The 17,092-nt window shown below is 35.2% G+C and overlaps 1 protein-coding gene across 1 annotated transcript in view; it reads left to right on the forward strand.

Annotated features, from left to right (window-relative positions):
- Positions 1–17,092, forward strand: part of LOC149817258 (uncharacterized) — a 128,513-nt gene that overhangs the window by 28,722 nt on the left and 82,699 nt on the right. The window contains exon 11 of the mRNA XM_089987053.1: positions 11,785–12,206. Within this exon, the coding sequence (XP_089843179.1) occupies positions 11,785–12,206 (422 nt within the window). The remainder of the gene's footprint in view (positions 1–11,784; positions 12,207–17,092) is intronic.

Consider the following 17,092-nt stretch of genomic DNA (forward strand, 5'->3'; position numbering starts at 1 on the left):
TAGGTTAATCTCATATATTTTTCAGTTATGTAATCAGTTTCTTAGTATATTTTAACTTTTGTTGGTTAATCTCATATATTTTCCAGTTATGTAATCAGTTTTTAGTTACTTTTTTGTGTTAATCTCATATTTTTTAGAATAATCTCATATATTTTAACTTTTGTTGGTTAATCTCATATATTTTCCAGTTATGTAATCGGTTTCTTAGTATATTTTATCTTTTGTTGGTTAATCTCATATATTTTCCAGTTATTTAATCACTTTTTTAGTTACTTTTATATGTTAATCTCATATTTTTTAGTACTTATTTGAGATTTTCTATTTCTTATTGGTTATTTCATCAATAAAGCATTTCATAATTTATTTGTATTTTTAAATATTTTTTTTTAATAATTTTTTTAAAGTTTTCAAATTTTTTTTTGAGGCTTACGCTTTACGCCTCGCTACCCCTCAACGCTTTTCACAACACTGGTCCCAGCTGTCATAGACCTATATTCAGCTTCAATAATGGACCTGACAATGGCTCTTTGTTTTCTGCTACTCCATGACACCAATTTTTTTTCAATAAATATACAATATCTAGTTTCATCCGGATCTTCAGCCCAATCCTCATCAGTATAAGTGATAATCTCATGTTTCTTATTGTCAATCCAATTTCTTTGATAAAGAAGATCGTCACCAATAGTTCCTTTCAAAAATCTAAAAATTCTTTTCACGATTTCAACATGACCAGTTCTTGGTTCATGCATGAAGTAAGAAACTTGATTAACATAATATACGATGTCAGGCCTGGTAAAAGTGAGATACTGATGCATTCCAACGATACTCCGATATTTGGTCGGATCATGATATAAGTCTCCATATTAGAACTCAGTTTTTGATGCAAAATACAAGGTGTGCTTAGGGGCTTACAATCAGACATGCCTGCCTTGCTCAAAAGATCAAAAGTATATTTATGTTGAGTAAGAGTTAAAACATCATCTCTTTTATCCACCTATGACTGCCCGTAAGAATTATGTCATCTACATATATAAGTAATAAAGTAGTAACATCCTTATCCTTGAAAATGAAGAGAGAATGATCAAGATAGTATTTGCAAAAACCATAGTTTTGAATTTTGAGAGAAAAACTCTCAAACCAAGAATGAGAGGCTTGCTTCAATCCATAAAGAACTCTTTTCAGTTTACAAACATAATCCTTGGGTTCTCGTTCAACATATCCAGGAGGTTGCTCCATGAAAACTTCCTCTTTAAAATCTCCATGTAAGAAGGTATTTTTAACATAGTCTTGCCCATATTCTTTTGTGAACCCGCATGCCACTAGTCTTGCTTTATATGTTTCAATACATCCATCTTGTAAACCCATTTGCACCCAACAACATTTTTCTTCTCAGGTCTAGGAACAATTTCTCAGGTTTGACATTCATGAAAAGCTTCTACTTCCTCATTTATAGCCTCTATCCATTTATGCGATTTAATAGTTTAATGAAAGTTAATAGGTTCATCATGCTTCTCTACTTGAGACATGAATAACTGAAAATTCATGAAAAAATTATCATAACTGACCCATTTTTGAATAAGTTGACATATCCTTTCTGATCTTCTCAAAGAAGGTTGACTCATATCCTGCTCAACATTGTTCGTGACATTATCTCTTGCCCTTCTGACATAAACTTGACTAGCAAATCTCTGAAATTCTCTAGGCATTTCATTTTCAGAAGGATCTGAAGGTTCGGGATATTGTTTATTTGAATTCATTTTTTCACAAAATGGCTGACAAGATCTCTTTTCACTCTCAAACAATTCAGCACTTAACCAGGGATCATAAATTTCAATATTTCGAGATGAATTCTGCTGTTGAACTAGTGACATGCTCTCAAAATTCTGTTCATCAAAAACAATATTTCTGGAAATCTTGATACGCTTGGTTACCGGATCATAACATCTGTATCCCTTATAATCATCCGCATATCCAACAAACTTGCACTTCAGAGCTTTATCCTTCTCAGGGATTTGTCAATATGAACATAACAAACACAACCAAAACCACGTAAGTTATTATAATCAGGATCCTTTCCAAGAAGGGTAAAATATTGGAACTTGTCTTTTAAAATTCTCATGGGCAGACAATTACATATACTGCAGTATGAAAGGCTTTTGTCCAAAGATTAATAGAAATGTTACTATCATGAAGCATACTCATCGCACTTTTAACGATATGTCGATATTTCCTTTCAGCCATTCCATTTTGATGAGGAGCAAGGCACGCCTACTTATCCTATTATTTTGAAGAAAATCAAGAAAGTTTTTTGAAGAATATTCAACTCCACCATTACATTGGAAATGCACAATATTGGAAGAGAAACGTTTCTTAACAAGGACACAAAAGTCTTGAAACAATCTAAAAACTTTGGACTTGTGTTTCATGAAATATATCCAGGTGAAACGAGAATAAGTGTCAATGAATAAAACATAATATTGACTTTCAGATGAAGAACATACAAGAGCTGCCCCCCATACATCAGAATACACAATTTCAAAGGCTTTTGAGACTCTTTCATTAATCAAATTAAGAGGAAGAACATGACTCTTATATAACTGACATCGTGAATATTTTTTAACATCTAGGACAGAATGTAAATAGGGCTCTGAAATAAAATCTTTTGACACAAGTTTCTTAATGAAACCATGACTACAATGATCCAAGTCACAAATTTGGCTTATTACATTGAGAAAGACTAAAAACATCCCTATGACAAGACTTGAGACTCTGAGATGTCGACTTCAAAAGAGAGGACTTCAAGGTAGAAGAATGAGAAGTTGGATCTTCCTTGAAGATATACGTGTTTCTTTGTCGCTCTCCTTCAATGAATGCCTCCTTCGTTTGAAGATCCTTAACATACACAAAAGAGGGAGTAAATTTGACAGAAGAATTTGTATCATCAACAAGTTTAGATACAAAAACAATATTCTTTTGAATATTAGGAGCAAAAAGAACATTGGACAAATTAAGAGAGGTACTAGGCTAAGGAATTTGTGCACTTTTAACATGAGAAATGTGATGATGTGTTCCATCTCTAGTGACTATACTATCACTTCCGAAATAATGGGATAAATTCGAGAGCTTACCAGCATTTCTTGTGACATGAGTTGCCGCTCCAGAATCCACATACCATTCACCTTGATCATTTTGCTTAATACTCATCCGAGATAAAGCCGCCAACAAAGTTGTTGCATATCTCTAGAAGATCTCTGTCCATTAACTTCTCTTTTGTTTCCTAATTTATTATTCTTTTCTTTGTTTTGAGGGTTCAACCGACAATCAACTTTCATATGTCCTTTCTTATTACATTGAGAACATGTAGGCACTCTTTTCTGATTCCCTGCATTGAAAAATACTGGTGTACTCGGAGTAGGAAGAATACCACAACCTCTTTGACCAAAACAACTTCGACCTCTGCCACTTTGAAAACTGTTACCTCCACGCCCAAAACTGTGAGATATATCCGATGCCAAGACATTTTGAGAATCCACATGTTTACTGCCTTCTAGCAAGTGTTTTATGCTCATTTCATATTGAAGAAGTTTTGCTTGAAGATCCTCGAAGCTGGGGAGCACATGTAAAACTGATAAAGAGGTAGAGAGAATATGATATTCTGGACCCAGTCTATTGAGAGTTTGCTGCACTTTTTCCTTGTCAGAGACAACACTTCCAACAATAGCAAGCTGAGTTATAAATAATTTCACTTTGTTTAAAAATTCCATGAGTGTCATAGAACCCTTTTTAAAAGTCTGAAACTCCCTTTTTAGAAATAAAACTCTTGACTCTGAAATTTGAGAATAGGTTTGCACAAGCCTATTCCGTAATTGACTAGCTGGACAATCATCTGGAATTGAAATCAATACTTTCTGAGCCAGGGTGAAAGTAATTTATGCAACCAATGCCTTATCACGCTTCATCCATCATGTGAATTCTGGATTTGAAAATAGGTAATCGGAGCATCTCCTTTGTCATCCTTTGATTCCTGTTGAATGAATTGTGGTGGAACTGAAATTGATCCATCTAGATGCCCAAACATATCTTGGCTCCTTATGAAAGAAACAATTTGTCTCTTCCACGTCAAAAAATTTGAGTCATTAAGTTTTTCAGAGACAAGCCGACTCAAAAAGTTTGAAGAGAGGTCGGCATAGGAAGATGAATCCATTTAAAATAGGTGAAAGGATAAAAGAAGAAAGCAAAGGAAAGAAGAGAATAGATTTCAGTCAAGAGCAAATATGCAGCAGTACAACAAAAGGATTAGGTAAGATGCAGGATATAATATAAAACATCCCCTTGTTTTTTTTAAATAGGGCACTATTCCGGACTCAGTCCGATTCCTGCAACAGCCCAGCAAAACTCAATATAATGCTTGCTAATATGCATATGCCGATTGAGAATATATGAAGCAATGGAGAGAAATATCGGAACCGAAAAGAAATATCAAGAATAAAACAAGATTCCAGAAAAATAAAATCTGGAAAAATAAAAAGAACACAAACCTTTTCCTTTTTTTAGGTTAGGAATATTGGAATTAGAGTTCAGATTGGGATATTCGAAAGCAAACAACCTTTATTTTAACATCAAATACACTTTATTTTTTTAGGATTGACGTCATATATAAAAAACACAATATTGGTTGAATAAAACAAGGAATAATCTGCTGTCAGTAAAGGAAAACTGACAGTAGAGAGAAAGAAGAGAAAGAAGACTGATTAGAAGAGGATAGAAGAGAAGCAAAGAGAGGATTTTGACAGGAAGAAAACAATATTCTATCTAAAAGGGCATACTTTTTTGGAACAAAACCGAAGTCCTGCTTTGATACCATGTAAGAAATCACCACAGTTAGCAGAGAGAGAGAGAGAGAGAGAGAGAGAGAGAGAGAGAGAGAGAGAGAGAGAGAGAGAGAGATGCTAAAAAACGGCAGCCACTTCTTGAGATGGCATAACCCTAATCCTTTATTATGAAACAAATGATACAATAGGTTTAAAATACATGAAAATAACTAAAATGCCATTACATAAAGAAACATGTCTAATAAGGATAAGACGCACGGATCCAGATCTGATGACGTCAAAACGTATTTTATCAGTTATTTTATTGTTTAAAGTGTTGTATATATTCAGTGCAATTGGGCTCTAAAATAGAGCTGCATTTTTGTAAGTGGAGAAATCATTTCCTCTGGAAAACATCTATGGGTACTGCGGCTACTGCCAAGGCAAGGATCTATAATGAAATGGTTTTGCGCTGTCAATGCATTAAAAAAATGCATTTGCACACTCAATCCATTTTTACCAGAACACTATTCTGGGAACTGAAAAATGCAAACTTAATAAGCTCGTTTCATTTCTATATACGGTAAAGCTAACAATGTGAAATTCAACCAATGCCATTTATGCTTAAGATACATCAGTCTACTGGACAAAGTCTGAAGCCTTACTTAGGAAAACCATTTGATGGGGCATAGGGATATCTGCCCAAAAAAGCTTTTAATTAAACTGTGGGCTTAAGATCAAGCACACATGGAGTCAAAGGATGATTGCTCCGTATACACATACTTCACATGCTGCAATTCTTCCCGATTCCTATTGGTTTTTTGGGTAAATATTGACTACTAATAAAGGTACAAAACTAACAAGTAGAAATCACCTTTTTCTTAAAAAAATTCTGATTTTTGTAGATCAAATGTTATAAATGTGATCTACATGTAGTAGGAAACTTGTTTTGAATCCTGTGATTATGGCAAGTAATTATGTTTTTAAAGGGCTCCAAAAATCAATGGCCCACAATGTGTCAAAATTTCATAACTCAAAAGATCACATTTTTACATCAGAAAAGCACAAACAAACCATGCTGAACACATCTGTGTGGTTAGATTGAGTCGATACAACTTTCACCTATGATTTCTAGCTCATTTAGTTCTGTACCTTCATTAGTAGCCAATATTTACCCGGTTTTTATTCTATGCAAGTTAGAAAGAATGTTATGCCACACCTCATTTAGAGATAATCTTGGGACATTTTGTTTAGAATAGTCATATATTACATGCATCATTGACAGGGTGATGGATGCTTTTCTATAGATGGTTGAAGATCATTCCCTTTTGAGCAAATCATGCTGCATGATGAAATCTGTAGAAGATACATAATACTGATCGAAAATGTTCCAATACATCACCACCATGTTGAGTTTTCCTTCTCATAGGTCATCTTGAGCATTGGAAGAGCATGTTTGACTGTTGTTGTTAAAATAGATCTCTTATATATATATATTGCATCAATACCCGATAGGGGTATTTTTGTAAATTCACATAGTTGTTTTAGAAAACAACTATTTTCAGTTTTTGTTAAAATGTATTTTTCTTTTCTTATTTTTTTTCATTTATTTTTTTTGTATTTTTTAAAGACCAAAAGGGGCTCCAACCATAGAGTCGTTGGAGCCCCCAACGATCACAAATGTGACCGTTGGGGGCTCCCAATGACTCCATGGGAGCCCCCTTTTGGGCTCTCCTTGAGGCATTTTGCCTCACTTTCTCTCCTCTCCCTTTTGTATAAATAGGGGTGATCCCCTTGCATATTTTTCATTCTTGAGAGCTCTCTCTCTTTTCAATAAGAGACTTTTTATATTGTTGCCTTCTTAAAGGCTTGTGCTTGTATTGTCTCTTTGTGGATTTGTGATATTGTCTCTTTTATTCATTGTTGTAAGTGCTTGTATGCACTTTTTATATTTCCGCAATATCTCATTACATGGTATCAGAGCCACTCGATTCTTGAAGGAAAGGTGTGGTTCGTGTATCTCATATTTGGTGAATCTCTTCTCACTTCTTGGCAACATCATGGAGGCAAAGATTGACCTATCCTTCAAGCTCAATGGAAAGAATTATATGATGTGGGCATCGACAATGGAAAATAATCTCAAAGGAAAGAAACTTTGGGGTTTTGTCATGGGCACCGTTCCGAAACCTAAGCTTATGCTCACAAAGGACGAAGAAGGTCAAGAAAAGGCTCTTGAAGGAGATGCTCGCCTCAAGGCCATTGAAAATCATAAAAAAGAAGTGGAAGATTGGGAAAGTAATCACACAAAAATCCTTGCGTGGTTTATGAACAATGTTGTGCTTAAGGTATGTGCTAATATAGCTAAATTTCGTAGAGCCAATGAGGCTTGGTCCTTTATGAAGGGTATGTATACCCAAAAGGATCTTGCAAGAGCATATTTCTTGAAAGAAAAGATTAGAACCACCAAACAAGGTGATTCTAGCATTCAAGACTATTATAGTGTCCTAAACCCACTATGGGATGAATTGGCTCTCTTGGAGCAAAAATGGGTTTCTATGGAAGATATTGATTTAAGACAAAAACAAATGGAACAAGAACGATTGTTTCAATTCCTTTTTGGGCTACGTCCTGAATTTGAGCAAGTGAGATCCTCACTTCTCCATAGATCTATTTTTCCTCCTATTGAGGATGCTATTGCCAAAATCACTCAAGAGGAGACAAGGCTTGGCATGAGTAAACATGTTGATGAACTACTTGCCGTATCAAAACCGGGTAACAATGTTAGAACCTATAAACCTCCTCATTTTGGGAAACAAGGAAACTACATTGGAGGAAGAAAAATGATTGTTTGTCATTATTGCTATGAGTCGGGTCACATTAAACCCGCTTGTCCAAAGCTTAATGGAACTTTCAAGCCTAAGGTGACCTCTCTTGAAGAAACTACCACCAAAGAAGATGAAGGCAAAAACAATGACATCAAAGAAACTCTTGGACAAATATCTATGGCTCTCCAACAAATTCTAAAAGTTTCTTCCTCCACATCGGGTGCGGCTATTGCTTCGTCATCTTCACCCGGTACGTATTCTTGGATCCTTGACTCTGGAGCCTCTTTTCATATGACCCCCCATGAAAATGCACTTATTGATGTTTGCACCAATTCAAAGGACTCTTATGTCTCTACGGACGATGAAACTTTTTTAAAAATTTCAAGTATTGGCTCTTTTAAAGATTCACAAAATTTTTGTGTTCCAAAAGTAAGAGTTGTTCCGAAACTAAATTTGAAATTTTTTTTTCGGTCTCTCAAATTGCCGACCATGGATGTGAAATATCTTTCTCATGTAATGGTTGCTTTGTGCAGGATCTCCGGTCCGGGAAGCGGTTGGGCTAGGCCATAGAAAGGGAGACATCTATTATATGGACCATCTCGATCTCCCTACAAATTAGTTTTGTTTTTATGTCCAAGAAAAAAATATGGAAATTTGGCATAAAAGACTTGGTCATCCAAGTTATTCCAAAATGTATCTCTTTCCTTTTGGAAACAAATTTTGTAAGGAAAAAGAAATTAATTGCAAAGATTGCATTTTTGGAAAAATGAAGTCTATTCCATTTCCAACTAGAACTTTTCTTTCATCAAGACCTTTTTAATTGGTGCATTCGGATGTTTCGGGGCCTTCTCCGGTTATGTCTAAAGGGGGTTATTCATATTATGTTACTTTTATTGATGACTTTACTCGGTATGTTTGGATTTATTTTCTTAGTCATAAATCAGAAGTATTTACTTCCTTTAAAGATTTTTTCATAAAAAGATTCAAAATCAATTCCAAAATAACATATCTATTTTAAGATCCGATTCCGGTGGTGAATACTTATCTCACGAATTTCAAAACTATTTAACCCAAAATGAAATTTGCCATCAAAAGTCATGTCCTAGGACTCCTCAACAAAATGGCCTAGCGGAAAGGAAACATAGGCACATTATAGAAACGACTAGAACATTACTTGTCTCTAGGAATATTCCAAAGATGTTTTGGGTCGAAGCCGTTCTAACCTCAACTTATCTAATTAATAGAATGCCTTCTTCCAAATTAAAAAATGTTTCTCCCTATGAAAAGCTCTTCAAATTTTCACCTGATTTCAATCGTCTTCGTATTTTTGGTTGCAAATGTTTTGTCTTATTATATAAAAGGGATAAGTTGTCTCCAAAAGCAATTGAATGTGTTTTTCTAGGATATGGTGAAAATAAAAAAGGGTATAGATGTTATGGTTTTAAGAATGATAAACTATATGTTTCAAAAGATGTAACATTTCTAGAAGAAGAGAACAGTTTTGATAAAATAGAAGAAACAAATGAAATTGATTATATATTCTTATATGATCTTATTGATGACATACAAGAAGATTTTCTTGAAAACATAGAAGATACACGTGAAGTGTCCCATTTTGATATAACACCCTCAAATGATAGTGATTCAAATATAAATGATAGTGATACAAATATAAATGTTTACTCAAGAAGAAATCAAGAAAATCCTATTAGTGCCCTTGAAAAATACTCTCAAATTTCTGAATCTACTGAGGAACCACAAGTTAGACATTCTTCTAGAATATCAATACCCCAAAATAGGTTTGTATCCTATGATTCCTTAACCCCCAACTATTGGGCGTGTTTAATAACCTTACATTGTTATTTTGAACCCGCTCACTATAATCAAGCTAAAACTATACCACATTGGGTTGAAGCAATGCAAGTTGAACTAAATGCATTAAAAAGGCTAATACTTGGGAAATAGTTAATCTACCCTCACACAAAAAACCTATTGGGTGTCGCTGGGTCTTCAAAGTTAAAACTAAAAGCGATGGTTCTTTAGAACGATATAAAGCTAGATTAGTCGATAAGGGATACTCCCAAGAATATGGCGTTGATTATGAAGAAACATTCGCTCCCGTAGCCCGAATGACCAGTGTCAGAACCTTAATAGCTGTCGCATCAACAAAAAAATGGCCTATTTATCAACTTGACGTAAAAAATGCATTTTTAAATGACAGTTTAAGTGAAGAAGTTTACATGGATCCGCCACCCGGAATTAATGTTAAGCAAGGTAACACTTTGGCTTTTGAAGGCATTGTATGGCTTCAAACAAGCTCCTAAGGCTTGGTATGATCGTTTCAGTGATATCATGGTAAAATTAGGATTTCACTCTTGTTATATCGACACTGCTCTTTTTGTTAAAAATGCAGGTACTAGTATCATAATATTGTTGCTTTATATTGATGATATGATTATCACTGGGAATGATCAAAATAATATTATTGATGTTAAAAATATGTTAAAAAATAATTTTGATATGTCTGATTTAGGTTTTCTTAGATATTTTCTTGGAATTGAAGTTGCATATTCTTCTCGAGGATATATTTTGTCACAGATGAAGCTTGCTGCAGATATCTGTTCTAAGTTTGGGATTTCTGATGACAAGAAAGTAGAGACTCTCGAGGTTATTAATGTCAAATTACGGTTGGAGGATGGGGTTCTTCTGGAAGATCCCACACCTTACAAACAACTCATTGGGTCTCTTACCTATTTAACCATCACCAGACCAAATATCGCCCATGCGGTTCACTCAGTTAGCCAATTTCAGCATGCTCTTACAACTGTGCATATGAGTGCTGCTCTCCGAATCATCCGCTACATTCAGAATACCATCAATAAAGGGCTATTTCTATCCTTCTCTTCTTCCTTGAATCTTCTTGCTTATACTGATGCAGATTGGGGAGGTAATCCCAATGATCGAGTCTCAACTACTGGGTTTTGTCTTTTTAGTGGACTCTTTGATTGCCTGTCGATGCAAGAAGCAGCAGAAAGTTTCACTGTCATCCACGGAAGCTGAGTATCGGGCTATGGCAACCACGACAATGGAACTTGTATGGCTTCGCAGTCTGCTTAAAGACATGGGGGTTGATATTACCGAAGCCTCAAAATTATGTTGCGACAACAAGAGTGCCATCTATATTGCGAGCAATCATACATTCCATGAGCGTACAAAACATATCGAAATGGATTGCCACTATGTTCGTGACGAATTCTTACGAGGAACAATTGCCCTACCGTATGTCGCTTCAGAATATCAGTTGGCGGACTTCTTTACTAAAGCTCTTCCGGCTCCTTGCTTCATGTTCCTTCTTGGCAAACTTTACGTCATTTCCCCGTAAAGTTTGAGGGGGGTGTTAAAATGTATCTCTTATATATATATATATATAATATTGCATCAATACCCGATAGGGGTATTTTTGTAAATTCACATAGTTGTTTTAGAAAACAACTATTTTCAGTTTTTGTTAAAATGTATTTTTCTTTTCTTATTTTTTTCATTTATTTTTTTTTGTATTTTTTAAAGACCAAAAGGGGCTCCAACCATAGAGTCGTTGGAGCCCCCAACGGTCACAAATGTGACCGTTGGGGGCTCCCAACGACTCCATGGGAGCCCCCTTTTGGGCTCTCCTTTTGAGGCATTTTGCCTCACTTTCTCTCCTCTCCCTTTTGTATAAATAGGGGTGATCCCCTTGTATATTTTTCATTCTTGAGAGCTCTCTCTCTTTTCAATAAGAGGCTTTTTATATTGTTGCCTTCTTAAAGGATTGTGCTTGTATTGTCTCTTGGTGGATTTGTGATATTGTCACTTTTTATATTTCCGCAATATCTCATTACAGTTGTGTGCTCATGGTTCATAAGAAATCTAGAATTTGGAGTATAATGAATTATCCCTGTTAACAATGTTTTGCTATCACACCAACTGTTGTCCGGCTATTTTGGTCAAGTATCCATTCCCATTAGTGGTTTTAATGTAGAATTTGCTTTTTTCCCTTTTGTCTTTGCTTGCTCAAGGATCTTTTCACCTTTAATTGTTAACTATTTCATGCAGGCCTTTCTGCTATGATATTTTCATTTTGTTTTAACGTGCTTCTCTATTGCTCTCAGAGCCACTGCAGATACCATTACCACCACTGATTTGAGAAGGCCGGAGTGGTTCAAAATTGACCGAGTTATTGCATGCAGGGAGAAGTCAAATAACACAAAAGTTTGTGAAATTGTTAATCTATGTCATCAGAGTCAAGAAGGTGGCCATTATGAATATCTTGTGAAATGGAAGGGCCTTGAATATAGTGATGCTACCTGGGAAACTTCTTGCACAGAGGAATTAGTAATTGAATTCAACAAACTTGTTCTGAGGCACCAGAAAGCTGATGAAATATATGATTTGCCTTGTGGAAAGCTTCAGAATTTCCAGCTGGATAAACAACCGTGTTACTTGTCTGGTGGTACATTGTTTGAGTACCAAATTTTTGGAGTTAATTGGATCTTAAGCAACTTCCAGAACAGGCGGAATGTTATCCTTGCAGGTTTCCTTGATTTCTGGGTGGTCTTTTTTGTAGATTCAAATTAGCTTTTGTTTCTGTTATGCATGATGTTAGTTGCTATATGGTTTGTATGTTAGGGTTGACTTTGTTTTGAGGGTGTTTGTATGTTAGGGTTGACTTTATTTTGAGGGTGGTTCAATTGTCACATTGGCTGCAGTCTTGTGCTTGCTGTGAAAATCTTTGATTTTTTCCTGAAACAGATGAATTCTTTGTTCTAAGAGAAGCAAATTTGTTTTATTGTGGTTGTTGGGGTTACGTTTTTGCATTGAAAATGAATGCACTTCTTCTTGGGCTTCAGGCATTTTGTTTTGATGACTTCTTATTCATAGCTGGTGCTATTACTTGCACTTGTACGCCCCTGTTTTTATGTGGTTTAGCATATGCTGCATAATCAATTTATTTTGATCTTTGCAAGTATTTAGCATGTAGAATATAGTTTGGTTTTTTGTGCGATTAAGCATGAGTGTCATTAGATATTTGTTAGAGTTGAATCTTCTCCATCATTTTTGGGAACCATTTCCCCTATGCCAAGTACCTGTGTTTATGCACTGGTGCAAACAATCTTGAGGTTGCCTTTCCTTAAAAGGAATTGGAAAAGGGAACTAAGTTGAATTTGCTATGTTAGCAGCCATTGCTTCCTTTTTGTGTTACTAGAAGGATAAAATTGTAATTTTAAAAGGCAAAACATGGTTTAGTTATAGGAGGCATTTACAACCAACACACAAGTGGATTTTTGGGAATTTCCTAAGATTCTCTTGGGTTCAAGGAGGAAACCATATGATAGAACGATTCCTATTGTCTTTGTTTATGTTTTTAACCCTAAAAAATCCTCTTTGATGAACTATGTGCACCAATAGACCTTTTCTTCTTTTCAACATAGCATATATGTACTTGCTAAATTAGGTGCACCAATTGTTATTCATGAATGCATTTTGAATATCTAAATGTTATACATCCCAATGTTTGATTGTTGCATTTCCAAAGAGGTTAGGATGATCTTAATATGTACACTGACAGAGAGTCTTTATACCAGTTATCTACAAATTAGCATTATAGTGACCCATATGCTCCAGTCTGATTCTTGTATAGCCACATGCATTGAACAGCAGTCTTCCATAGAGGAATTGGGATACTATCATATTCTATTACATTTGGTTTGATGGGTTCAGAATTCTGTTGGATATAGGCGTTTCTAGGACAAGCTCATGTCTATGGGTGCTCTCACTAGGAAAGTCAACCAAGACACATCATGTTCAGATTTTGTATATATTGCAATGCCTTGAAAGAATGGTTGCCATCCATCACGTATCTTATGCTTGAGTATATAAAATCTTTTAGACATCATTCTTGATGTTATTTTTTTGATGATCCAAATATCTATGAAAGCAGGACTTATTCGATTTGGCAAGCAATTTATCCCTTCCAACAGGGAAAAACAGGATATGATATGAAAGTTTGAAACTGTTAAGCACAGGCTAGTTGGGAGGAGAGGAGTAATGGCACTCAAAGGGTTGCATGGAGATAAAATGAGAGAGGGTTAAATGTTGATCCCATGAACTTTGGTTTGAACAATTTTAATTCTATAACTATGAGGAGCTAAAGCTGATGGTAGCATCACAAGTCAATTTCAATATGTACCTAGAAACCTGCCACACCATTTTGCTTAGGCATGTTTGTTGAAGATCTTAGATGAACAATTTTGAATCATTTTGAAGGAAGCTCTAAAACATGCTACTTTTTATTCACCATTGGTCAGAATGAAAAGTTTCTGAGTTTCAGAAGAAGACTGAAGGTCAACGTGAAAATAAGTAAAAATAATTATGTGGGTCACTTCTATGTGCAATGAAATATCATATTGTATTGGAAAAGATAATCAACAAACAACACAAAATGCTGATGTCCTCACTTAGATGTAATAGTGCAAAACTTGTCTCAAGATGGTTATAATTATGAAACATAGCAAAGCTAATAAATCAAGTCTATTTGCACCATTTGAGCATGCAGAACGAGCAAAAAGAAAGAATGTCTCATAGACCATAAGGTTTGCCATAATAGAGATCTATGACCATGTCACTTTTAAAAATTTTGGAGATCTTTTTTACGTTGGTTGTGCACTCAAGAAATTAGCAATCCATACAGGCCGAGTCAGCAAATGAGCAAGTCATGAGGATCACATAAGAATGAGAAATTCGGTCTTTTAATTACTTTGATATCTTATGAAGACATATAGAGGTTCTGGAGAAGAACCTCCCATTTTTCATCTGCTTGAATAAGGATGTAACTTAAGCTTATAAACAAAACCTGGGAAGAACATAAAAAAATGCCTAGGCTATCCACATTTTAATAAGCACTAAAAGGAGAAAAAAAGGTTGTGTAATGGTTGAAGTACAAAAGGTTAACCACCTTTAATATGAATATATACAAATAAGATGGACCACTTTTGAATTGTGACAAGCATGGTAAGTGGTCTCGGATTTTAGTAATAACATGAAGCATGTGTAATTTTAACTGATGATCATGCTTGGCCTATTTCATAGATGCAGGAATGCTAGGCTGGGATCTGGTTGGTTTTTGGTCCATCCCTTTTGATTTACTGATGCAGTCTGTTCATGCTAGATGACTTTATTGCAAGATTTAAACAAGATCCATTGGTACATATGTGCTAGGTTGCAGACTCCAGTTTCTATTTTAGATTAGAGCAGGAGTGGCGTGTGTTAAAATATGTATGTATATATATATAAAATGCCCAACAGGGGTATTGTGGTCATTTCACATTATGCAACTAGGTTGGTTAGAATAGTTTTTCTTTTTTCTTTTTGTTTGTAATTTAATTGGCCATTAAGGGCTTTATGGGAATTACCCATAGAGCCGTTGCCGTTGGGGTTGCTCCCAACGTCTATATGGAAGCTCCCAAGGCTCCCTCTTGTATGTATTGATGTGTATAGATAGGGACATATTGTCCCCATTTATTTCTATGCTTCTTGCTAAGCATTTCATTAATAAACTACTTATTTTTATATTTTGTTGCAAGCCTTAGTTGACTTATTGTGTTATCCCTAGTGGATTTGTGGCTTAGCACATTGCATTGTGCTTTTGTATGCCCTTAGTTGGGTTGTATTTATCTTTCACTCATTTCATTACATGGTATCAGAGCCATAGTGCTCTTGATCTTGTGGAAAGTGTTCGTGTTCGTGAAGAAGCATCCAAAAGTGTTCGTGGTGCTTGCAAGTGGTCATACTCTTCTACATTTTTCTCTTTCTCTCTCTATCATTCAAATGAAAAAAGAAGATTTTTTTTTCAATTTTTGTACATATTATGTTCGGAGTTTGAACAAGTGAAGACTTCTCTCCTTCTTAAGACATCTTCACTTCCTTTGGAAGATGCCGTTGCCGAAGTATGCTAAGAAGAAACTCGTCTTAGCATGGTTAAAAAAGGAGATGAAGTAATGGCCGTATCTAGGTCCGGGAACAATGTTAGAGCATATAGACCTCCACAATTTGAGAGGCAAAATGACTCTTCTATGTTACATATGAGCTGGTGCGGAGATGCGACACTTTAAAAAAACTTGGGTGCGGGGGTGCGAGAGGGTATATGTGTATATATTTTAATATATATGTATTTTTTTAATATTTTAATATATGTATATATAAAACTTATCCATAAAGCAAGCTCCTAATGAAAATGCCGTTTTCATCGGAAACAATTAAAAATCCAGAAGTATTGCTTAATCAGATTTTAATCGGATATTGCTTAATCAGATTTAGATTTATATACATTTAATACAAAAGTTCATTCTAATGCACTTTTCACTTTTTTTATTAATGCATTTAATACATAAATCCAACTTACTCGGTTCTCCCCATTTAATACAAAAGTACATTTAATTCAGAATCCGACCTACTTGGTTCTCCCCATTTAATATAGAAATCCATTCCAATGCAGTTTTCACTTTTATTAATGCATTTATGATAAAGTTCTATAAAAGTATAAAAGAATATAAATGGCTCAACTTTCTATGACAAAGCTTTTTAAAAACAATAAAAGAATGTACGTGGGTGAGAACATTCAATACACAACATTTAATACTTTCAAAGCTTTGTAGATGGGACAAAACTTTAAATATATTTTTTAATGTAATAAAATGGACTCGGTCAAAGTTGATCGAGTCCATTAACTGCACCTAGGGTCACATTGACCACACCGGGTGCTGCACTCACACCCGCGTCGTGTCGCATCGACGCAGGTGCGACGACCTCTATGCCGAGTCCCTGTAACATAGTGGCTTATGGAATAACAACTATGGAGGATCAAAAAATCCTATTTGTCATTGTTGCAATGAGCCGAGTCACATTAGACCACTTTGTGTAAAGCTTAGAAACAAGGTGACTTTCGTAGAAGAATCCACGCCAAAGAAAGAGAAAGAAAACAAAAGTGTTGGAGAACTAAAAGACACTCTTTGTCAATTAACTATGGCACTTCAACAAATGCTTAAATCTTCATATTCTACATCGGGTGCCACCATTGCCTCCTCTTCTTATCTCAGTGAGTGCTCATGGATTATTGAATCAGAGTTTCCTTTCATATGACCCCACATGAGATTGCTTTGTCCGACGTATGCACTAACCCAAATTTGCCTTGTGTTTCCATCGCCAATGGAACATCTTTAAAAATTAAAGTATTGAAAATTTAGATTCTCAAAACTTTCTTGTTCCAAAAATTAGGTTTGTTCCTAAGTTATTTAAACATTTTTTTCGTATCTCAAATTACCTACCATGGATGTGAAATCTTTTTTTCTTCTAAAAGTTGCTTTGTGCATAAACTCCGATCCGAGAAACGGATTGGGCAAGGCCATAGGATGGGAGATCTCT

This window comes from Nuphar pumila, chromosome 14 (genome assembly GCF_984573655.1).
Source record: "Nuphar pumila chromosome 14, dmNupPumi1.hap1.1, whole genome shotgun sequence".
NCBI classification, from domain to species: domain Eukaryota; kingdom Viridiplantae; phylum Streptophyta; class Magnoliopsida; order Nymphaeales; family Nymphaeaceae; genus Nuphar; species Nuphar pumila.